At 46.7% G+C, this 22,293-nt stretch overlaps 9 protein-coding genes across 9 annotated transcripts; 4 read left to right on the plus strand and 5 right to left on the minus strand.

The window, feature by feature from the left end:
- The first annotated feature begins 1,105 nt into the window (after positions 1-1,105).
- Positions 1,106-3,645, plus strand: FOMMEDRAFT_124898 (Thiamin diphosphate-binding protein). The gene is made up of 7 exons (XM_007267785.1): positions 1,106-1,210; positions 1,273-1,409; positions 1,482-1,574; positions 1,634-2,638; positions 2,693-3,156; positions 3,222-3,351; positions 3,421-3,645. Exons 1-7 carry the CDS (start codon positions 1,161-1,163, stop codon positions 3,453-3,455), a joined length of 1,914 nt encoding a protein of 637 aa, XP_007267847.1. The 5' UTR covers positions 1,106-1,160; the 3' UTR covers positions 3,456-3,645.
- Positions 3,646-4,073: 428 nt separating this feature from the next.
- On the minus strand, positions 4,074-5,809 carry FOMMEDRAFT_29449 (uncharacterized protein; the record flags this gene model as incomplete). Its single annotated transcript, XM_007267786.1, has 12 exons — positions 4,074-4,179; positions 4,252-4,277; positions 4,354-4,394; positions 4,528-4,572; positions 4,637-4,693; positions 4,729-4,814; positions 4,886-5,106; positions 5,127-5,159; positions 5,301-5,326; positions 5,385-5,484; positions 5,539-5,571; positions 5,762-5,809. 12 exons carry the CDS (start codon positions 5,807-5,809, stop codon positions 4,074-4,076), a joined length of 822 nt encoding a protein of 273 aa, XP_007267848.1.
- A 778-nt stretch (positions 5,810-6,587) lies between these two features.
- FOMMEDRAFT_157646 (xylitol dehydrogenase) lies at positions 6,588-8,315 on the minus strand (the record flags this gene model as incomplete). The annotated part of the gene is made up of 10 exons (XM_007267787.1): positions 6,588-6,720; positions 6,774-6,847; positions 6,903-6,989; positions 7,048-7,623; positions 7,690-7,790; positions 7,847-7,883; positions 7,939-7,992; positions 8,045-8,061; positions 8,127-8,165; positions 8,237-8,315. The coding sequence occupies 10 exons, from the start codon at positions 8,313-8,315 to the stop codon at positions 6,588-6,590; spliced, it is 1,197 nt and encodes a 398-aa protein (XP_007267849.1).
- Positions 8,316-8,900: 585 nt separating this feature from the next.
- Positions 8,901-11,002, minus strand: FOMMEDRAFT_109815 (xylitol dehydrogenase). Its single transcript, XM_007267788.1, has 11 exons — positions 10,729-11,002; positions 10,610-10,648; positions 10,526-10,542; positions 10,422-10,475; positions 10,329-10,365; positions 10,164-10,264; positions 9,968-10,093; positions 9,523-9,918; positions 9,374-9,460; positions 9,244-9,317; positions 8,901-9,188 (listed from the first exon to the last, which is right to left on the minus strand). Exons 1-11 carry the CDS (start codon positions 10,799-10,801, stop codon positions 9,056-9,058), a joined length of 1,137 nt encoding a protein of 378 aa, XP_007267850.1. The 5' UTR covers positions 10,802-11,002; the 3' UTR covers positions 8,901-9,055.
- A 1,511-nt stretch (positions 11,003-12,513) lies between these two features.
- FOMMEDRAFT_21160 (uncharacterized protein) lies at positions 12,514-13,332 on the minus strand. Its single transcript, XM_007267789.1, has one exon. The coding sequence runs from the start codon at positions 12,953-12,955 to the stop codon at positions 12,533-12,535; it is 423 nt and encodes a 140-aa protein (XP_007267851.1). The 5' UTR covers positions 12,956-13,332; the 3' UTR covers positions 12,514-12,532.
- A 285-nt stretch (positions 13,333-13,617) lies between these two features.
- On the plus strand, positions 13,618-15,319 carry FOMMEDRAFT_21161 (dihydrodipicolinate synthetase; the record flags this gene model as incomplete). The annotated part of the gene is made up of 4 exons (XM_007267790.1): positions 13,618-13,744; positions 13,802-14,167; positions 14,285-14,562; positions 14,627-15,319. The coding sequence occupies 4 exons, from the start codon at positions 13,621-13,623 to the stop codon at positions 14,909-14,911; spliced, it is 1,053 nt and encodes a 350-aa protein (XP_007267852.1). The 3' UTR covers positions 14,912-15,319.
- Positions 15,320-16,661: 1,342 nt separating this feature from the next.
- On the plus strand, positions 16,662-18,558 carry FOMMEDRAFT_168898 (uncharacterized protein; the record flags this gene model as incomplete). Its single annotated transcript, XM_007267791.1, has 16 exons — positions 16,662-16,754; positions 16,810-16,819; positions 16,873-16,892; positions 16,957-16,989; positions 17,054-17,153; positions 17,247-17,272; positions 17,336-17,399; positions 17,471-17,547; positions 17,614-17,668; positions 17,738-17,833; positions 17,900-17,938; positions 17,998-18,042; positions 18,095-18,121; positions 18,191-18,231; positions 18,301-18,326; positions 18,390-18,558. The coding sequence occupies 16 exons, from the start codon at positions 16,662-16,664 to the stop codon at positions 18,556-18,558; spliced, it is 921 nt and encodes a 306-aa protein (XP_007267853.1).
- A 430-nt stretch (positions 18,559-18,988) lies between these two features.
- Positions 18,989-20,605, minus strand: FOMMEDRAFT_29454 (uncharacterized protein; the record flags this gene model as incomplete). Its single annotated transcript, XM_007267792.1, has 1 exon — positions 18,989-20,605. One exon carries the CDS (start codon positions 20,603-20,605, stop codon positions 18,989-18,991), a length of 1,617 nt encoding a protein of 538 aa, XP_007267854.1.
- Positions 20,606-20,858: 253 nt separating this feature from the next.
- FOMMEDRAFT_124908 (transport protein particle complex subunit) lies at positions 20,859-22,011 on the plus strand. The gene is made up of 5 exons (XM_007267793.1): positions 20,859-21,001; positions 21,081-21,278; positions 21,354-21,596; positions 21,667-21,840; positions 21,897-22,011. The coding sequence occupies exons 1-4, from the start codon at positions 20,933-20,935 to the stop codon at positions 21,784-21,786; spliced, it is 630 nt and encodes a 209-aa protein (XP_007267855.1). The 5' UTR covers positions 20,859-20,932; the 3' UTR covers positions 21,787-21,840; positions 21,897-22,011.
- The last annotated feature ends 282 nt before the right edge of the window (positions 22,012-22,293 follow it).

Below are 22,293 nucleotides of genomic sequence, written 5' to 3' on the forward strand. Positions count from 1 at the left end.
GACAGGAGCGCATCAAAATGATAGTGTCCCTGAAGATCGGTTCCGCCGAGAACACGCTTCGATCCTGTTATTTGCGGTGGCTGTACAGAGGAATCCATAACGACGAATGAAGTTAGGACAAGTAAGGCTACATTGTGATCAAGCTTTAATACAAGTCAAAATGTCCAAGAGATTGGAAATCGATCAGCAGTTTCTGGCAGGACGTGTCGGTACAAGATCTGATACTGAGATAGTCCAACCAGACATTTTGTCCGCAGTGTACAAGCCCTGCAGGATAGTGCAACCTTGCAAGAGAGCACTGGAGGATTGCATCCACCCACTGATTGTTCACGGAAGCTTTGGAGTAAATATTTGTATAAAAAGTATTTCGGGAGTTGATTCACTCAATGAGATTCCTGATTTGCCGAAACTATTTCACGACCTCTGAGCACGGCCGCACCAATCTTCATTCAAAGACGGCCGCTTGTTGGACAACTATCCGGGAGGAAAGACTTATTTTGGAACTTGAACGTGGGCTAGAGTCATCCGTCTTGGATAGGAGTCACCATTAGGTACACAAAATCGGCCCAGTCGTTTGACCGCGGAAAAGAGTCAGACAGCGTCGAGCGCTGCATACCCAACTAAACAGTATTCGAGATTGAGCAAATGGTAGTTCACCTGTCTCGCACGTGAAGTCACTCTGTGCTTACCTATCGGCATAACCAAGTCTGAATCATCATTCCGACCAGGTTCTTGGTCGCCTTCACATCCATGTCCAAACTTCGGGAAGTGACCAATCATAGGCAGTAATTAACCAAGTCCTATTCCTATTTAGTGTTAACTATTTCCACAGATTCAACGGTCTCGAAACACGGCCTCGAAGTTGCCATGAGTCGTGAGACCGGATGACTGGCTTCTAGCAAGTATCAACGTATTGTGAGACGGTTGAGGCAATTGCAAGTAAATTGCTGAAGACAATGAGAGAAAACTAGGTCCTGTCGAGGAAATAAACGGATTTAAATTACGTGGGAAATTCCCACATGCACCAACGGATGCCCGGGTATGGGCGAGGAACGGGCCGAGCCGTCGATAAAGGTCGCCGTAGCCCGTAGCCGTGTCATGCTCGTTGCTCTTCCCCACCAACTTCCACCAACTCCTCTCTCGCATACATACAACCCATCATGTCTGGTGCAGAGTCAAAGTTCCCCATCGACCTTTCAAAATTCAAAAAGTGAGCAGCCACTGTACAGGTAGACATTGCGACTGTTGCTGATGATGTATCGTCGATATCAGGCTCACGCTCGACCCGTCCAAGCCTAAGCTCACCGATGAAGAGCGTAGAACTCTCAAGGACAACATCCAGCTGTTGCGAGATGCCATCGTTCTCTTTACTGCGACTGGTGCCGCACGTGGTGTGAGCGGGCACACTGGTACGTCTTCTGAAATGCGCATATAGCCTGCATAGCAAATTTATTCATTGCCTATTCTCACCTCGTCATAAGGTGGCGCGTATGACACCGTCCCCGAAGTTGCCATTCTCCTTTCGCTCTTCAACTTTAGCGACAAGTTTTACCCGGTCGTATTCGATGAAGCTGGTGAGCAAATCTATTACGTTCCAGCTTTACACGACTATATTGACCGCTTTTTTACGTAGGACACCGTGTTGCGACTCAGTACTTACTCTCAGTACTTGAGGGTTCACTACCTGCCGAGCATCTTCTGCACTACCGTGCGGCTCACTCCAAGCTCCCGGGACACCCGGAGTTGGGCCTCACACCCGGAGTGAAATTCTCGTCCGGTCGGCTTGGTCACATGTGGGCGCTGATCAACGGCGTTGCACTTGCCAACCGCGACAAGACAATCTTCCTCCTGGGTTCGGATGGTTCGCAGCAAGAGGGAAATGACGCCGAAGCTGCTCGTCTCGCTGTCGCCCAGAATCTCAATGTCAAGCTCTTTATTGATGACAACGATGTGACCATTGCTGGTCACCCAAGCCAATATCTTAAGGGTTACGATATTGGTAAGACCCTTCAAGGACATGGTCTGAAGGTTGTCACGATTGATGGCGAAGACATTGATGCACTCTGGGGTGGTGTCTATGAGATCCTCAGCTCCAATGGACCGGCCGCAGTCGTTTCCAAACGCAAGATGGCGCCTGGCATTGCCGCGATCGAGGGTTCACCACATGGACACGATGTGATTCCTGTCAAGGCTGCGATTCAATATCTTGAATCACGCGGCTATCCAGCTGCCGTTGCATCCGATATTCTGCTTAATATCAAGCCAACCAGCGTTCCATACATCTATGTCGGTTCCACCCGCGAGAATGCGGCGACGCGTGTTGAGTTTGGTGAAGCTGTCTCCCGAGTACTCGACGGCTATTCGAAGGAAGAGAACGCCAAACGTGTACTGGTCATCGACTCTGATCTTGAGGGATCCACTGGGCTTAAGGTCATCCACCAGAAGCATCCGGAGGTGTTCCTTCCATCTGGCATCATGGAGCGCGGTAACTTCTCTGCGGCCGCGGGCTTCGGTTTCCAAGAGGGCAAGTATGGTGTCTTCTCGACTTTCGCTGCCTTTTTAGAGATGGTCGTTTCTGAAATTACAATGGCACGTCTAAATAACTGCAATGTCCTATGCCATTTCTCGCATTCCGGAGGTGAGTGAATTAAGTAAGCTATATGAAACCTACCCTGATTATACTTCAAAATAGTTGACGAGATGGCTGACAACACCTGTCATTTCGGAATTAATAACTTCTTCGGAGACAACTCCCTTGCTGATGGTCAGTCATGGCTCTACATGCCTGGAGACGCACTTCAGATGGATGCCATCGTCAAGCGTGTGTTCTTCGACCGCGGGATTCGCTTCATTTTCTCGACGCGAGCGAAGGTGCCATTCATCCTCAAGGAGGACGGTTCCAAGTTCTTCGGTGATGATTACCAGTTTGTCCCTGGCAAGGACGAACTCATCGTCGATGGTACCGCTGGTTACGTCGTCTCGTTCGGTGAGATGCTCTACCGGGCGTACGATGCTGTCCTGCGTCTGCGTCAACAAGGCATCAACGTCGGTCTTGTCAATAAGCCAACACTGAATATTGTCGATGAACAAATGATCAAGAAAATCGGTTCAAGCCCATTCATTCTGGTCGTCGAGTCGCAGAACCAGAAGACTGGTGTACGTTTCATTTGAACCCAATCACCTTGGATCTTGATATTGATGAGTTTTTCCGATGTATGTAGCTTGGTTCGAAGTTCGGGTCCTGGCTCCTTGAACGCAGCCTCACACCAAAATTTGCACATATTGGCACCATCAAGGAGGGCTGTGGAGGTCTCCAGGAACAGATTCCGCACCAGGGCCTTGATCCAGAATGTGGGTATCTTCCCGTTCCCTTGCTCTGACTGAAAATTTTACTGATCCTCGCGGCGCCCTTATGTATAGCCATCATCACCAAGGTTAAGATGTTCCAGCAGTAAACTCTGCACTCTAATGCCTAGCCCTTCGTCACATTTCTGTCGAATTGCTCTTGAAAGACTAATAGACTTACTGCAGAGAAGGTAGAAAGAAAGACTGGCCTCTCTTGCTTTGATGCTTACCTAAATGTAGACGTGTACACTAACGTACAGTATTGATGAAGAAAAACAATATAAAGTGTACCTTGCCTCCATTTCAATGTGTCATGCTAGCATTAGTCGTGATGATGTAAAGTGGGATATCGGTACGATAGGAAGAGTCTACGGTTGCGCTGTCTTTCTCCTGCCAAAGCGAGGTCACAGAGTAGAGATGAACTAATTGAACCATGACAATAATTTCACTCTAAAACAAAAGAAACATGGTTCATTGCATGTACACTTGCAAATGTTATACAAGGCCATGTAACTCCTGAGTCCAATCTCTCCAGGACTGTGTACATCCGACAAAATTAGTCAGTCTGGCTGATAAATAAATAACATGTTCAGAACATAATGAGTAAGCCAATCCCACTCTTCATTTTCACAGTATATCCGGGAAAGCAACCAAATGGAAAAGATGATTCCTTCCAAAGAAAAGCATGTCTAATATACAAGTATTCTATTACAATTATGCATCTAGCTTCATACTAATGACGAGAAAGAGCACCGCCAGTGTGTCAATTCGTGTGCATGTCGGATTCCGAGGATCATGCGTGAACATAGAATGTTGATGAGGACACCTTCTAGCCTGGAAATCAAGATACAATGTTAGTCGAGTACGAAGAGTATGAATAAGTTTAAGTGGTAGAAGGTTGCTTACACGAGGAATGCATCGAGAAGTGTTGGCTATACGTGAGATTGAGTCAAATTGAATGTCAGTGCTTTCAGAGCAAGAGTGTTGAATTTTAGCCCGAAAACGCACAGAAGCGGTGAGCTCCATGGCAAGATTAATGCCAGTTAGCACTAACAATAGATTAGAGGTTCATCTCTGATAGTGCAGAAATTAAATTTTCCTACCCGTTATGAGGACAAAACACATCAAACCTCGTAGAAAAAACTCAGATAAATGGCTTGATAAGGATGATATTATACCCACTTTCATGGTAAAGAGTACGCATGACTCGTGTTTTCGCGAGTGTCTCTGAAAATCACTCGTGAGTCGAAAGCGGATCAATTCACACACATATAAGATCAAATGAACTTACCATCGCTCTGGTTCTTGACAAAGAGAAGAACAAATGCAACTATTTTGACATTGTCAACTTGAAGCAGATAGACAATCGGTACACATACACACATCGCAAACTGCGAACGAGACCAAAAGGGCCCAGTTTCTCACCGAAAACGAATACAAACACCCGGAGTAGAACAAACTTCGGATAACTAAATGCATTGTAATTCATAATAGCCGTTAGATTTGTCGTGTTCGAGATGTACGTTCTGAAGTAGCTTACTTTGTCCAGATGCGATGTGTTTGACGGTGAAATATATGCTGGCCAAACTTGTACCCTATGTTGAGACTGCTCAGTGAACAGCCGATGTGCGCCGCTGACTTCGACATACGCAATATACCAGGATCAATAATGTTCTTAGCCAACGTCGGTGTCCCCACACCGCATCGGCTCGAAATAAGAAGATGACTGTTAACTAAGAGGTTTGCGCGAGGACTGATGTTCTAATTAAACGACTACGTACATTCGGCCGATAGTAGTCCAACAATACAGAATACTGCGGAACGCACAAGGTAAACACCAGCTTCGGGCACAATATTAAGTGTTCTATTACCTGAAAATGAGATGAGCCCGTGTCTACAATGCTTTACGTGCTATAAGTAAGGATAAAATGACTAAATCTGGTTACTGGACATACGTCAAAGTTTGTTTCAATCAGGATATCTAAAAAAAAGTACTTAGTAGGCAACAATGATAATAATCAAGAACATCGCCAACGTACAGTAAGATGCAATTGCCACGGTGATGAAGGGAACATAACGGTTCAAAAGGAAAAGACAGAGGCCTAATGAAAGCTTTCTCTGTGACCAGACGAGTTGAACCTGGAATGACGCCTAGGTGAACGTTCTCAAAACACCTAGTGATTACCGACTTACCTCCATATCCAATGTTGTCAAATAGTTGTAAAGCTTGCATGTGCAATGTAAGAGTGGGCCAGAATTGGATGGGATAAGGAATTACCAGTGCGGTCAACGCTGCTGCTGGAAAACCGATACGGTTAAATGAGTGATCAATTAGAAGAGGAGCAAATCTCTGCACCTGTGGAGTACTGAACTCGGCATGTTAGTTGTGCCTCATAAAGGAGGTTTCTTGACTCACCCTTACGATGAGAATATTGACAGCTGTACGCTCTATTTCATCTTCCATGATGAGCACTTGGGAAGGGGATGAAATGGCCAAGGGCGCTTATAAGCCTTGCGGGTTGTGCCATGATCTCCGGTCAGGAGATGTGCTGGTAACGAAGTGCAACGGCGCGGAAGATTCAGCCACTTGTGCCACAGTGGTGCATCAGGCTTCTTACGTGCATCTCGACGTTAATATCTAAAATTGATGATGTACGAGTTTGAGCAAAAAGCGACGCCTTCCAGATGTAGAAGTGATCGGAAGACGGTATAACGCGACGCTTATTCCCTGATTAGTCCACTCCAATGTGCCTCGAACGTCCCTTGGGGTACAAGAGGGCAAAGTTTTCGCTGTCTGTCCGAGGGGAATATCACCCTTTGACGTTGTTTCAGGAATTGTTCATCCCCGCTTTGTTCCGACTGCGTTGAAACCAAAGATCAGCCACTCCTAAAATTTCCACTCCTGGGACCCAGATTTTGAAATCGTAGACGGAAAACGCTGGTGATGGTTGCTCGTACATAATAGTCTTCGTTGATGTAAATCATAGAAAATGGTTGCAGAACCAGATGACAGTGATGGGTGTAATATGCTGTACGTGCTTTACGTGGACATCTCCTAAAGCCGTTAGATATGCCTTCTTGGGATGTTAAATCTATTCTTTGCTGTACGGTAATAGCACACTAGAAGCCACAGTAAGCTGATGATCATAATAGTCTTATTTCAACTTGAGCGGAAGATTAATGCGAATGAATTCGTTCGCATTGATTCCCACAGGTCAATTTCAAAAATACTTAACGTTCTTTCAAGGCTCAGCAGGATCGACGTCTGGCCCGGAGATGATCGTCTTGATAACATTCGCGACTTTACCAATAGAATCGACACCTTTTCCTGCGCGAGTTATTTCGAAAGCTTCATTTGCATTGTCAAATTTGAACCTGTGTGGCCAGATGTTCAGTGAGAACAAGCGGAAAAGAGGTGATGTGACTACCTGTGCGTTACGAGCGGTTTAAGATTGACTTTTCCCGAGGAGGCAAGGGCGATTGCAAGCGGGTAATCACCTGGCTAAAGTTCCTGAGATAGGGAATACTAGTCAACCGTGGTCAAGACTTCAACTTACTCCGTAGCAAAAAGCACCCTTGAACGTAAGCTCTTTCATCAAAACCGGACCGATGGGGATCTCCGCCTTCATGGCTCCGATACCGACCTTTACAGGTATCAAGCTCTAGTAAATGTAGGACAAAGCGGAGATCTTTGTCACCCACTTGTACAATAGTACCGCCAGCCTTTGCCAGTATGAAAGCCATTTGAATGCATGTCACCGCTCCTGTTGCATCAATAACCAGGTCAATACTCGTTGGTCCTCTGTCTTCTACTCCTAGTGTACTCTTAATCGTCTCTGCTGTTTTCATGGAATACTCCATTGCATCCTCGCCAGATTGTGCAGGCGCCAAAAATACTTCTGTAGCAGCATAAGTGGAAGCAAACTCAACCCGGGTCGGAACAACATCGACTGCGATGACACGCTTTGCACCAAGTGCACGTGAAACTGCCATACATAGGAGTCCGACTGGCCCGGCACCAAAAACGAGAACATTCTGACCTGCTCGTAGATGAGCTACTGATGAGACTGCGTGGACTGAGACCGACAATGGTTCCATCTGAGTGAACTGTTTAGAGATCATCATGACAACTCTAAGACGTCTGGGACTTGCCAAAGCCCCATCCTCAAAGGTAAGATGATCAGGAAGCTTATATGTCAAGTCCGACGGAAGCTTATGATAGCGCTTGAGTGTACCGTCGTGTGGAGGAAGCGATCCAATGGCTATATGTTGACAGAGCTGACAAAAGTGAGATCAGCTCTTTGCTTCTCCGCTTTCGGGATACAGACCGTAAAAAATACTGACCTCGTATTTGCCACTCTTGCATTCATCACATTTGCGACATGTCACACCAGGTTCCATCGCAACGCGATCTCCGACGCTCACATTTTTCACGTTCGACCCGACTATGTCCAACAGCTGAGTTCGAGCAAGGTATGCCAGTCCTTGTATGGATCTTTACCTTTCGCGATGGTACCAGACGATTCGTGTCCGAGGACCTGAGGCAGGTTTTAGCATCAAAACAGAGCTTCTAGTGAGGAGATGTCGGCTCACCAGTGGCTCAGTTACGACCATGAGTCCGAGCCGTCCTTCTGCATACGAATGCATCTATGTTCTCAGAGTTCAGAATTAATCCCCGGAGTTGGTCTTTTCCACTAACATCAGATCCACAGATTCCTGTTGCACATCAGGATCATATTCATCAAGCATTAAAGTGAGCTGATTCGCCAATGCTAACTCACCTGTCTTCTTTACCTCTATAAGCACTTCATCGGGTGCCACTACGGATAGTAAACCAGATCGGTGCCATTAAGGGGAAGCAAAAAAGAAATGTATGTTCTCCAGTGCTCACACTCAGGAATGGGCCTCTGCCCGAACGTCGTGCTCAGAGCATAGTTCAATATGAAAGCCTTGTTGTCAGAGTCAGACATATTGTTTCAGCATGAACGGGATACTAGTACTGCTAAGCAAAATGCGAGGGACACAAGTGAGAGTGAAGAAAACGCCAACATCATCTGATCTCAGCATTTCCACACGTTATCGTTCAGGATTTGGGCAATGCAGTGTTCACATGAACGATACTTGGCATAGCACCCGTGCTGAAGCCTAAGGAGCACTCGTGTGCAATCGGAGTCAAGTTAATACTGACAGGATGTTTACTTCTCCAAAGATCTGTTACGTAAATTTCCCACACCCGAATAGGAAAGTCCCAACACAAAGTATTTGTGCTCATCAAAATGACTTTGACAGTTTTGCAGTTTAATGTCTTTAGAAGTGGTTATTCATAAGCTTCCATATGTTGCAAAACATTCAGCATCACCGCCAGACAAAATTGAGCTAAGACAGTCCAGTGCATTCATTTTCTCTAAACATCCATGGGCAAATGAAAGTTGATATCTTAGCAACAGGCTCCCTCCATCATCACACAGAATCATCAAAATCATTGATCGAAATTTACACATATTATGGAAAGAAATGCGCTTGTCTTGAAAACTTACGCTAGATCTCCGCTAGCTTCGTCTGGTAATACAGCTCCCAATCCTTACTCATACACTAACGGTAAAAAAGATCCAGTAAATCTGATGGTCAGAACAGGGCGTAGTTTAAATCACAGCGGGACAACGAGAGGACGAGCCACGTTGGCCCTATGTTTCACATCTGTTCATTTGATTCAAGGCGCTGCGGGGTCGACATCTGGCCCAGAGATGATCGTCTTGATGACATTCGTGATTTGTCCATTCGAATCAATGCTTCTTCCAGCACGAGTCGTTTCAAAAGCAGCAATAGCATCCTCGAACTTGAATCTACATGGCCATTTTCCAGTGTCAAAATAAGGAAGGGGAAAGTCAGGAAACTCACCTATGGGTCACGAGCGGTTTGAGATCGACTTTCCTTGATGACGCGAGAGCCATTGCGAGTGTATAATCACCGGGCTGAAGTTTTAAGGGTGAGTGATGCAGTTTACGTCTATTACGGTCAAAATACTCACACCGTAACAGATGGAGCCTTTGAACGTGATCTCTTTTACTAGAAGCGCCGTAATAGGGATTTGGACTTCCTGTGCTCCGAAACCGACCTTGGTAAAATATCCACTTAACAGTCACGTAGTATATACAAGGGGAAACAAGCACCACTCACCTGTACTACTGTACCGCCAGCTCTGACCGCTAAAAGCGCTACTTGGATGCACGTCTCCGCGCCTGTCGCATCAAGAGCTACGTTGATGCTATTAGGTCCCCTTTCTTCCACTCCAAGTGCGTTCTTCATCATCTCCGCTGTCTTCTTAGAATACTCTATTGCGCTTTCACCGGAGCGCGGCGGCGCTAAGAAGGTCTCTGTTGCGGCATAGTTTAGCGCAAACTCAAGTCGTGTAGGAACAATATCGACACCGATGACGCGATGCGCGCCGAGAGCTCGCGCAACAGCCATGCATAGAAGACCGACAGGGCCCGCACCAAAGACAACGACATTTTGACCGGCACGAACATGAGCTGTAGCAGATACGGCGTGAACAGCGACTGACAACGGCTCGATCTAGATGGTGTGATGAGAACAAAAGATATTAAAATTATCTGAAACTTACCATTGCACCATCCTCAAGTGTAAGATGGTCAGGAAGTTTGTATGTTAAATCTGACGGGAGCTTATGGTAGCGCTTGAGTGTTCCATCAACAGGGCAAGAGGATGCAAATATGACGTGTTGACAAAGCTGGATGAGGTATCTCAGCAGTCATTCATTGTCCGTTTTCGGAGACACGGATACTCATTAGAGTACTAACTTGGTATTTGCCATTCTTGCAATCCCAACACTTGCGACATGTCACGCCTGGCTCCATCGCAACACGATCGCCAACCTTCACATTTTTCACTCTCGCCCCAACTGTCAAGTAATGTGAATTAGCCTGAACCGCGAAACACTAGTCTCTAACTCAGAGCAAACTCACTTTTCTCGATTACTCCAGACGCCTCGTGTCCAAGTACCTACCAACTATCAGTATATGAATAGACCAGTAATTCATGGCGAGATGCCAACTCACGAACGGTTGAGTGGCGGTATTAGCTCCGATACGTCCTTCGACGTAGTTATGCATCTACAAAATTAACTCAGAGGTATTTCCCGTTGTTGGTATATCAGGCTGACATCAGACCCGCATATACCTTTAATGGAAACGATGAGGATTTTGATTTAGTTTGGAGCTGGGACGAGAGGTTGGCGCAGACTGACCAGTCTTCTTCACTGCTATGAGCACTTCATCGGGGTCAACTACCTCCATAAAGTGTCACATCAAAGCGCCGATGCGGTGAGATCACAACAGAATGGCAACATAGATTGTTCATACTCACGCTCAGGTATCGGTCTCTGTCCAAATGTAGCATCCAAAGGCCCGTTCAATATGAAAGCTTTGTTGTCAGACATATTCCCTCAACGAAAGTAGGATACAACGTTATCGCAACAAGACGGAAGCGATCAGTAGGTAAGGAGTGTGACCCGTGGTAGAATTTCCACGTTTTATGCATCATGCACCAGCTGACCCTGGTTAGCTTCGTGCTAACGCAAACTCTAGGTGTCTTAACATAGAAGGAACAGGTCCAGTGGCGGGATTCGGGTCGAAGCTTGCACGAGTAGGAATCAGGAAGCAGTCTTATAGTAAACAGCCAAAATTTGCTGGATCAAGTGCAGTTTGAAAGAAGTCATCTGTCATGTGATTACAAATTCCTTTTTCAAACGTGTCGTACCACGAAGGCAGAGACAAAGTCAAACAAACAAACAACTTGCTGACCCAGGAACGAAAACTCAATGACTAAGCAATTTTCCATGTGGGGTTGCGGAGTTTGAAATTTATTTATGCAACAGTAGTATTTCACGGAAACGGAAGCAACCTGAAATTGCATTAATTACCCCAATTCGACAAAAGGGATATAACAGTGTTTCATGAATGCAAAGCTATATGTGGCACAGCAGTATCTCTATATAAAATACTTATCATAGCCTCTTTGCACTCAGCCTTTCATCAATGTCTACAGTTTCCCGAAGATTTAATTCTCCTAAGTCGTAGTACCTTTCCTAGTCCTCCTATAATCGCAAAAGGATAAGTGCGAGGGAAAAGAGTATAGCGCGACGAACTATTAGTTGGCGTATATAAGGGTATGGTCTTTACACGCCAAGGCTAATGATCCCTGAGCGTCGCTGCCTCTGAACGATAAGATATCAAGGGCCAAACCTACTGGGTTTCGCGCTCATCAACACCCCTGTACAGATAGGAAGGAAAGATACCACAAGACAAGTCAAAGGGGTAAGCCATGAAGATAGTGGCTGAGTACCAGCGTCATATACGGGCCGCTGCTGCCGTTCGCGAAGAATAAATGTCAACAATTAAGTTTCCTAGAGTCATGATGTTAACTGCACGAACACCACATATTGCGATCGGTAGAAAATCATTCAACCGCCGGTCGCGGATGTTCTCGTGATATTTGATAGAGCCTAGTGGCTAAGATCCAATTGAATCGATTAAGAAAGAAGCTCATTACTTTGTTTAAGAACGGACCGCAGAGTGATTGTAGCAAAAGAACTGGACCAAAAAGAAAAATTATCTGAGAACATATTGGCGATGTGAGTATAACTACCCAGTAATGACTAAATACTTTCTGCCTACCTGACATTTCATTATTGCTGAGCCTGAACAGCGAGACTACGGAGTCATCGGTTTTGGCAGCTCAGAAATAGCCATGAGGGCTAGCAGGGCATTTAAGACGGTGTTAAGGACAAGCAAATTCCGAAGTACTACAGAATATTGCATACTTGAAATGTCGACTATCGTCTGCAAGATCGGGTCCACTTTATTTGTACAATGAATATGCCATCTTGCAATTCTGTAATGGAATACAGTCGACTACCTACCCTAAGGACTGGGATGACGGTGTATTTCCATTAATAGCAGCCGAAAGTTTTGCAGAAAACAAATATCTTACAACTGTGCTCCTAAAGGAAAAGAAGGTGGTATGACGGGCGCGAAGAACTTACGGTCACCAGACGTCACTCAAGACACATTGAGAAGAAAACGAAAGGTAACGGGGTAGGGCCGCATTGACATGAGGTCGCAAAGATATTGCGTTATCTGTGTGCCTGTGTCAAGACCGAGGACTAGTCTTATCGACATGACGAAACGCAAGCTCCTAGAAGGTGGGAAGATATGTTCTGCCATGACACCTGAGCGACTGTATTATTTGAATGAAGCCAGAGTGAACGTCTGAGAGCCATTTTTCGAAGCGAGCTGGAGAAAAGTACCGTGAGTGACGAATCATCTCGTGTACGGAAGAAGACTGTGCATGAGAGCAACGTCAAAAACGTCCCGGAAGGCACAAGTATCTTGAAGCTTTCTTGCTCGACGAACGGGACCGGACGTCCTTTCAGGACTTGCGGCGGGTCAACGGGCAGCCTATGTGGTCTCACTTGAACCCGGATCGCGGTGGTACAGCGCTTGTCTCTAATTATGTCTCTGTAAATTCTTGGCTGGCTGTCCGTCGCTTCCGATAATTGATCACGGCGTCTGTGGGACCAACAGAACGCCATACAAGTGGCATCCTGCTGCTAGTTACGTGCTACATCGTGGTTATCGCTGCGCTCTTGCTTGCTCAGCTGATTTCGAAGAGACCCATTGAGTTCGCTATCAAAGCGCGTTGAAGATGGAGCATGAAAGCAAGGAGATGTTACCGAGGATAAACCTTTCCGGTCTTCGCAGCTTCGGCGGTACCATGATCGTACTACTATTGTATCCAATTAGCTTACAGGTCCACAGCACAGGGCTAGTGGGTGCGTAGGACTTCATATAGGCAATGTTAACATGGTCGTCCGGAATAGAATTATAGTGAGAATGAGGTGTTTAGGCGCCGAATCACAAGAGGATCAGCATCCTGATTGCGAGTGATCGACGAGGGCATCAGCCGTGAACAGAACCCACGCACCTTAATTTCAACCCTTAACTCGTCGCACTCGAACCCGCGAGGTGACGTTGTACGTACACCAAGACAGCACTGACAATACCTTTACATTGTCGACGGCAGAGCGGCGTCGCCCGGAAGGCATGGGCGGACGGTCCGCTGGAAACGGAGTCACGGACCGGCCAAAGCGATATAAGAAGCGCGATATGCACCAGTTGCGCATGACCATTAATTGAGGATTTATATCCTCTTCTCTTCTTCAAGTCAATCCGTCTACACCTCTCCTCAGACATAGTCATGACCGCCAACGGAGTTCACGTTAACGGCAGCACAAACGGACACTCTCGTCCCCTTCGTGGTCTTAAGCCGGGTGTCTATGCACCAATTCCGACTTTCTTCCTTCCTGACTCTGAAGAATTAGGTGTGTATAGCGTTACGTTAATGCATTGCGGGTGGTTGAACTTACTTCCACCTGTAGATATTCCTGCATTTGAATCTCATGTCTTACGTGTTGCAAAGGCTGGCGTCGGCCCACTCTTGGCTGGCTCTATGGGCGAAGCACACCATCTCTCAGACGCAGAGCGTTCAGTCCTAATCCGCGCCGCCCGTCGCGCTCTAGATTCAGCTGGTTTAGAAGGCGTACCTATAATATCTGGAATTGGCAGTGGATCAACTCGCTCTGTTGTGCAGCTGGGTAAGGAAGCAGCTGACGCAGGGGCGGATGCCACAATCGCAATTCTCAGCGGATATTTCGCGGGGGCTCTTGCTTCTAACCGGAAAGCCCTCAAGGCATTTTGGACGGAGGTATCAGAGAAGAGTCCGGTGCCAGTTCTCATCTACAACTGTACGTCACTCATTGACTCTGGCTATCCGAATGATTACTTGTAGTAAGCTGACTGATCCATCTTCTCTATTATACGTGTACTTCTCTACGCATCATCATCGTAAAATCTCCGTACAGATCCTGGCGCTGCGGGAGGCATCGACTTAGACTCAGAGCTTGTTACTGACCTCGCGAGGGAATGTCCGAACTTGGCCGGTGTCAAGCTAACATGCGGCAACGTTGGCAAGCTGACGCGGATCTGTGCGACGATATCAGATAAATCGTTCACTGCGGCGCATCCGCGCAGGAATCCGGCGTTCCCCTTCCTCGTCCTCGGTGGTTATGCTGACTTCCTTCTTCCCTCCGCCTTCGCGAACGGGCACGGGGCAATTACGGGGCTTGCAAACATCGCTCCTGTACGTATTGTCGCGGCGTTTCCTGGTTCGAAAATAGGCTGAGTCTGAATAAATTTTTCCGCAGCATACACTCACACGACTCTTCGAGCTCTGTACCGCCGCTCTGTCTGACCCTTCGGTACTACCGGAAGCTCAACGTCTACAGGGCATTGTCGCACGTGCGGACTCCACGATTTCCAAAACGGGGATCGCAGGGACAAAGTACATTCTGGAGAAGCTCTACGGTTACGGTGGTCCGCCGCGACGGCCTCTTGTACCGATAGAATTGGAGTTGGGTGAAGCGCTTTACGCACATCCTGACACTGTTGCTATTGTTGCGGTGGAGCGTGAGCTCGCTGGAAAGCTCTAACGTCAGATCGCTGTCTTCCTCGAGCTTGTACACGACCGAAGGTTGCATGCTACGGGTATGTATGTAAATTATTTTCTGAGAACAACGACGAAGCTTTGGATTCTGGACCGTTTGTGGGATAGAGTGGGACGCGCTAGAATATAGTGTGGTTAAACGCCATCCTTACCGCGCGGGACCTAAGCGGTTGTGGGCGGCTTTGGATGGTGTACGGCGCCGACGTGTACGGTATTTCTCCGAGAAGTCGAACGTCAACGATATGTATTTGCTAGCTTTCTTAGTTCGTATATCTAGCATATACATCACGCGACTCGCTCTGCCAATTTCCGTTAATGTTGAGTGTGGGACAAGCCGCGGATACGTCGATGGTCGAGGAACACATCCGCGACAGCCTTCTGCATCAATACGTAGCGGTGGAGTTTCTCCGGAATTTTGCGATCTTTCGGGCTTTCTGAGACCGGAAGCAATGTAAATTAAGATCTACAAGTGCGAACAAAGTGCGGAGGACCGAGGGTCCACTTGGCGGGCGGCACCGCTGAACATGTCACGAGACGAATGTATAATTATTCGTTGTTCTGTTCATGAAGACGATATTGTGCCTACTTTGATAATGCAAGCCGCAGAACTGCACCTCTAGCCTTATGTAAAGTGGCAAATTAGAATCGCCTTGTTAAACACTTGATACTGTTGATATCTTGACCTCAAACACTAAGAACCACCAGGCCTTTTTAGAAGATTGTTTTGACGTGTATGCGTACCCCAAAATAGCAAAACGCCTTCCATTTCAGGAGCAACACGTGTTTATTTGTTGTACCAATGATGGCCCGCTCGTCTCACCGGTGCTCTTACACCTGACCGTAACTCACAAGGTTTCATTTCCATGACGCTTCTAGTTGATAAAAGTTTTCTGGAGTGAGAGAGCTGGCCGAGAGTCGCTTATGATCTATTCTCGTACGGGGCTCTGTAGCCAGAAACTGGTCTGATGCCACAAACGACAGCCAAATCCGAGGACAGAGAAATGTCATGACCTCAATGTCTTTCTCTCCAACCTTCCTGACGAGCGGAGTAATAAATGCTGTGGATACCGCAGTCTTGCGAGCGTCAACGTTCGCGTCTGTGAACAACCAGCGCTAGGGCTACTGATGGATCTATTTAAACATCACTCTTCCTCGAGATCGCCTCTCCGTACAGACCGAAAGGTAGTCTAAAAGTTCCTTTAGTCTATAGTTTGTTGTCTATGACAGAAACTGCAAATCTTTTTCTGACAGGATCTATTCCATCACGTTTCCTTTTACTATTCCATGTGCCTGGTATGCCCTGGATTCAATGTCTGGAACAGGTGTTAATCAATACGCCGAGGTCTTGACTCGGCGATCGGACGGGAGCCAACTACAAGGTGCGATTGGCACTGCATTGTCCCGGCTTAACTGACCTGAGGTCGAGAGCAATCTTCCAAGGGTGATGATCAATGGTGCTTCACCATCTTTGTCCTATCGGCGCTCACGACACACAGGCGTTGAGGTGACCAGTAACGTTGATACAGTGATATACCCCGTAATTTATTGTCTTCTTGGCGATTGTCTGATCTCCTGTTGATCGGGCAGAGGAGGGTCACCGTGATATATGCCGCCTTGTACATCTGGTATATTAAACTACATTGTCTGAGTCGTTGCATTTCTTTCGAAGCAATCAATTCGACTCGAGTCGTGTTTTGCTTCCTACTTACCTGACCATAATACTACGCTCGTTCTACATGACTCTCCTTGCACTTCATTCGCCATTTGAACCTGCATCCGGACCCCCAACTAGTGTACCGGACATTGTTCAGGATGTTCGTCTCGTACGTGTACGTGCCGATGTGAACCAGTTTTCATAGCGACGAGCTGATCTTTATCTTTCAGTACGCAATGCGTAGGTTTTCATAGATCAAGTCTGTTCGACGCATTGAACTGACCGATTTCCAGTCGCAGGCTTAGTTCTCCAAGTGCGTAGCTCAAAAAGTGGTAATCTATTTCAGGAATCATGAACTCGCATGTCCGTTGCTATAGATGTTTGATTATATTATAGTCTTTGACGAAGAGGTGAGTTGCTCTCGCACTGCGGCGCCGCCTAACTGACTCTATTTATTGTTGTGACAAACTATAGGTTCGTCTCGTCTGGCTTCGTCACAGCCCAGGAAACCGTCGCATCGTTTTCTTGATAAATCGATACTACCCGTTCATAACGGCGATTTCTGCGTGCTATTGTGAGTACATCTTTGATGGGTCACTAGCCCGGGCCTGTACATTATCTTCATCGATGATGAAAATTTCGTGCTGAGTAGCCACCTTATTATTAGTCTCGCTCATCAACCCAAATCATGGGGTGAGCTTTTCCGGATGTTTATGCTAATAACCGTAGTCACATAATTTTACCGACCATTTCAAGGCCTGTCACATTGCTCACTTCGTAGTTGCGGGAATCGCACTTCTCGGAGCAGTTATTGCGGAAGGTACGTCTGCAATTAGGTCGCTTTGTTTATTCATAACTCACTGTGTTTCTTCCGCACCGGCTTTTATTCAGTCACGCTCTTCATCAGGACATGTGTGATTTATGGACGCAACTCGAAGGTGTCATTGCTCCTCTATTTTCTTGCTTTAGTAAGTGCTCCGGATTATGGTCAATTTAATCATTCTAATAGACACTCCCGCGCAATTGCCAATTAGTTCTCGACTGCTGGATCATCCGTCAACACAGCATTCTATATCGCCAAGAGCTCGGGTGAGCGCAAAGCGCAATTCATCAAAAGAAGTACGTACTAACGTTCCTGAATTTACTTTTCGATTCAAGTACTAGACGTCTCTTTCCCATATAAGGGATGCATATATTGGTATCGCCTCAAAATCGAGTGGCTGAGTATTGTTCTCCTCATTATCTGTGAATCGGGTGAATGCTCTACCGTGGGACTCTACCCCAATTGTTCGAATATTCACTGATACATTGGTGTTCAAGTGGCATTCTGTCTTCTAGTGCGGAAGATTATCTGGAACCGTAAGCATAGGCATCTATGTGTATCGCTCGAGCGATTTGAACTGACGTGCATTTCTCAGGCCGGCACGCAGAATCACAACTTCTGAGACATATTTGTCGGGACTGTGAGTTTACCAGATGCTTTCATGATCTCACTTATCTGAATACCTGATGCAGCATTGTACTATTTCGTTTGTATAATTGGTATGTTTTTAATACACACTGGCCATTGCGTACTCCCGCATCCTGTCGCTAATCTCTCAACTATTTCAGGTTCATCGATTGTGAACCTCGTAATTCAGCTCTTCGCTTCCGTATGTATTGCTCTTCCTCGCTCCTTAGGTATTGCTGACACATGATTGATATCCTATTTCTCACTGAAGAATCTCCTTTGTGATGCTCTCCTCATGTGCGTTCTTGTATTGACATCTGTGTTTCCGTAGGTACTGAGCCTGCTTCTTTCCGTCTTCAGTCCACAGAGTATACTACACCAGATTCTATGCACGCATTTCATTCTACGTATGCGCCGACTTAGCGAGGAGGCGCCCCCACTTGCTTTAGACAATTTAAGTCTGCCTCTCACACCACTGCCACTAAAAGGTTCAACAAGTGAGTCCGAAAGGTCCGAAAGTGATGTATAGTCGTATTCTTATGTCTGTACGTGCTTGTCCGACTGTGGTGCTGTTGTGTACGAGAACTGGATGCATTGTATTTATTTACGTTTTATCGTTCAATTTCCGTTGTTTGTTCGCGTCGATGTCTGGTACTTCGTGGCATGTCAAGTAGTGAACAGAGTTTGCGAATACATGCCTCAGCTTCAGCTCATGGACCGCAACGAAAGTGAAGAACATTTCATCCTCATCATAAACTACTGCAGTGCAGGTGCTCGCATTCTCAGTAAGATAACAAGGTAGACTGACATAAGAGACTTTCTGAAGAATAGATACTACCTCTTTATCTCACGTTTTCACTCATCGGGACATGGACAAGTTGGCATTCTTTCATTAAATTGAATAAATGCCAACACCTAAAGGACTAGCACACGGTAAAACAGAAAACGCAACGAATACCCTACATCCTCAACAGCTCATCCAATGTCACAAATTTCTGCTCATTCGTCAACTCCATATTCCATTCCCCACAAAGTGTCCGTAAATCGTCAATATGCCATGCGTTCTCCACCCGTTCGCCATCCACTCCAACAATATCGTTATTATTACCTACGAGATCAATAAGCGTCAGACCGTCAATTGGATCTTTTGTTAACTTTAAGGTCTTCAAATTCTTCAACGAAGCGCGTTGTTCTTGAAGGCAGTCATGTAACTTCTTCCCCGACATGGGCCAAATCGTCGAATAGTGGACGTGTAAATGCTCGATTGACTCAGGGAAGACATTCAGCTCGTGGTGTGTACCGATGACGAGAGACAAAGTCTTGAGGTTCTTGCAGCTCATGACGAATTGAGTCCGTATTTCTTTGTCTTCGTTGAATGTGGAGTAGTGCATTCGCAAGGTCTTGATCTGCGAGAGGAAGGGTTGGAGACCTCGGAAGAGGGGGGAGTGGGCGCCGGATTCGAGTCTGTAGATGTCTTTGGTGTGGACTTCTAGGTTCTCTAGTGGAGAATCACGCAGAAGCCAAGGGATGAACGCAGTAGTCGCTTCGTTTACTCCACCATCAACGAACGACAGCGTCGTAAGAGTAGCACCCGAACTCCCGTTAGTCAGGAACTGTCCTATTTCGGCTGGAAGAGGCTGTCCTTCCTCTCCTCCTCCGAGCCAATTCCTAATATGCAGAGACTTTAGCGACTTCAAATGAGGGATAATCTCATAAATCGTCGGCGAGCTCGCCATATGTCCTCGATTCGGGAACAGCCAGAGCGCCTCAAGCTGCTGCATGTTCGCAATCTCCTTCGCAAAGTCGTTGAAGTCGTACATGTCAGCCGGGTCGAGTCTGCACCACGTACGAATAGCGAGTTTCTTTAAATTTGGCACGTTGCGGAGGAGATGTGAGAGTAGTCGGACCATCTCGCCGGCGTTTTCGTACTCGAGAGCTTCGATGAAGTAGAGTTCGCGGAGCCAGGTTCCCATACGTGGACTGCGGAGGAAGGATTCGATGGTTTTGGCACCGTACAGCTTGGCGCGTGTGCGTAAAACGCGAGAGACGGGTCCTGTCCATGTCCGGTGCACGAGAGCCATGTTGAGGAGGTCTACCTCACGAGGACACTTTGAGTCGACGACGTTGCACATGTTCGTGTCCCAGTCTACGTCCTCGGCAAATGGAATCATCTCACTCGCTATTTGTTGAGCGACGAGGTCGATAATGAGCGGTGGAACACCTCCATAGACGTTTTTCATCAAGCTCAAATTTGAACTTGAGCCTGATCGAACTGGAAGCCTCGAACCAGCTGAAGACCTCTTCTGCGCGATACATTTCCGCTGCTCGGATATATGCCTAGAGATGTCATGAGCGGTTTGGAAAGTGACTTCCCTAGCATCGAAAGATGGGTCTCGTAAAACCTCAAGGAAGGCATCGAGAACGTTTGAAGTCAGGTCTTGACGCAATTCAACACTGAGGGAAGCAAGGAGTGCATCGGACGCTGACTTGCAGGGAACGGATACGTGGAGACTGTCAAGGTTAGCGGAATAATCAAGAGGAGGAGAAGAGGAGAAGGATCCTTTGGATTCGTCCATGGGAATCCTGCGCCGAGGGCAGGTCTACTGTGTATTCTGAACTATTATAGCGAGATATCAGTTTGCGTAATGCAAGATAGAAGATGGCCCTGGCAAAGTGTAAACTGGCAGACTCGCTCCATTTTGGCAAATTTCATTGAATTCTACGATAGTCAGACGGAGAGACATGACGTTCATGTTTAGAGTTGAGTTGTAGCTTTTGAAAGTCGATCACCGCGCGAGAAGGAGTTCGCGCTCGACGCGCCCTAACCCGACACACTCACCTTTGCTTACTTCTCAAACCGGTCTGTATATACCAGCTTTGCGTTTTACATAAGAAAAGAAAGTATGGCAACTACGAGCAAGCAATACAAGGCCATCGGCGAGGACCTCTGGAAAGGTCGTACCGAGAAGATCGTGAGCCAGACGCTTCACATTCTAAGGTCATGCATCAGCTCATGCTTCCTCCTCAACGTTCTTTCCGCTTGAAAATAAGAATGCGGAATTATTCGCCATGACATACGGTGCACTCGTCGTACAACTGATCCAAGATTATGAGGATTATGGCGAAGTGAACAAACAGCTCGAGAAGATGGGGTATAACATCGGCACACGTCTGATAGAGGACTTCCTTGCACGCAGTAACCTCGGACGGTGTGCGGATTTTAGGGAGACGGGTGAGGTAGTGTCTAAGGTGCGCTCGTCCCTTACTTTGCTTTCTTCAATCTGTAAAGGATTAATGACTCATGTATGCGGTAAACTACCACAGGTCGGCTTCAAGTCGTTCTTAAATATCACACCAACAGTAACACACGGTGCACCTCCACCGGCGCCAGCAACGAAAGCCGGGTCGACACCACAGCCAAACGCTTCTTCTCCTGGGACGTTCTTCACGTTAACTTTCGACGAGAACCCACTTGCGGAGTTTGTTGAGCTTCCTGAAGAGGCGCTCCATGGTGGATTATGGTATAGCAACGTTCTGTGTGGTGTTATACGTGGGGCTTTGGAGATGGTAAGCGCTTCGTGTTCTCGGGTCTTGCATGAACTCTTGAGGTAGTGCCTAACTTATCGTCTCTGTGCAGATCCAGATGCAAGTGGAAGCGACGTTCGTGAGCGACGTATTACGAGGGGACGAATCCACTGAGATGCGGGTAAAGCTCGTAAAATACCTAGAGGAAGAACTTCCTGCTGGCGAGGATTAGGATCCTGAGCTACCATCTTCCATGTATACCAAACCTAACTCCCGCATTATACAAGTGAGTTTGTTGTCTATATCGATCTCGGAAAAAATTTACTGACACTATGCTAATAGTATATTTCAGATAGACATGTATTATAGACTCTTTCGCCTTCATGGGCATCAGTTGTCTGTCTTTTCATCGGATAGGCTGGGAAAATGCTTCAGGTATACCTGGCCCAGCAGCTGGATACTTGACAAGCTTGAATATGGAACACGCAAGGTTTGTATAAGAAATTTTCAGGGTTGCTGGTTCCGATCTTCAAGCAGCCTACTTCTGCAAAGTCAGAAAGCCTCTCAGCAACCCAAGGCACCTTCTCTATTCTTGACGTAACTGTAATGACAGCACGTCTTTGATGCTTTTTTTCTCTTAGAAGCGCTTTTTTCAAACCGACTTCCTTGCAAGCTGATAATTCCTAATATCCCAAGAGGTCAGCAGCTTGCTGCTGTTAACCATTGATATCCTTATAAT

This window comes from Fomitiporia mediterranea (genome assembly GCF_000271605.1).
Source record: "Fomitiporia mediterranea MF3/22 unplaced genomic scaffold FOMMEscaffold_7, whole genome shotgun sequence".
Taxonomy (NCBI): domain Eukaryota; kingdom Fungi; phylum Basidiomycota; class Agaricomycetes; order Hymenochaetales; family Hymenochaetaceae; genus Fomitiporia; species Fomitiporia mediterranea.

What these genes read in the sequence shown, in the direction of transcription:
- FOMMEDRAFT_124898 (XM_007267785.1), top strand. Translation starts at nt 1,161, where the DNA reads ATGTCTGGTGCAGAGTCAAAGTTCCCCATCGACCTTTCAAAATTCAAA. An exon ending in TGGTGTGAGCGGGCACACTG is followed by an intron (nt 1,410 to 1,481) that starts GTACGTCTTCTG and finishes CCTCGTCATAAG; the next exon opens with GTGGCGCGTATGACACCGTC. An exon ending in CCATTTCTCGCATTCCGGAG is followed by an intron (nt 2,639 to 2,692) that starts GTGAGTGAATTA and finishes ACTTCAAAATAG; the next exon opens with TTGACGAGATGGCTGACAAC.
- FOMMEDRAFT_109815 (XM_007267788.1), bottom strand. Translation starts at nt 10,801, where the DNA reads ATGTCTGACAACAAAGCTTTCATATTGAACGGGCCTTTGGATGCTACA. An exon ending in ACAGAGACCGATACCTGAGC is followed by an intron (nt 10,649 to 10,728) that starts GTGAGTATGAAC and finishes TTATGGAGGTAG; the next exon opens with TTGACCCCGATGAAGTGCTC. An exon ending in GTCTGGAGTAATCGAGAAAA is followed by an intron (nt 10,265 to 10,328) that starts GTGAGTTTGCTC and finishes ATTACTTGACAG; the next exon opens with TTGGGGCGAGAGTGAAAAAT.
- FOMMEDRAFT_21160 (XM_007267789.1), bottom strand. Translation starts at nt 12,955, where the DNA reads ATGGCGTTCTGTTGGTCCCACAGACGCCGTGATCAATTATCGGAAGCG.
- FOMMEDRAFT_124908 (XM_007267793.1), top strand. Translation starts at nt 20,933, where the DNA reads ATGGCAACTACGAGCAAGCAATACAAGGCCATCGGCGAGGACCTCTGG. An exon ending in AAGGTCGTACCGAGAAGATC is followed by an intron (nt 21,002 to 21,080) that starts GTGAGCCAGACG and finishes CTTGAAAATAAG; the next exon opens with AATGCGGAATTATTCGCCAT. An exon ending in TACGTGGGGCTTTGGAGATG is followed by an intron (nt 21,597 to 21,666) that starts GTAAGCGCTTCG and finishes GTCTCTGTGCAG; the next exon opens with ATCCAGATGCAAGTGGAAGC.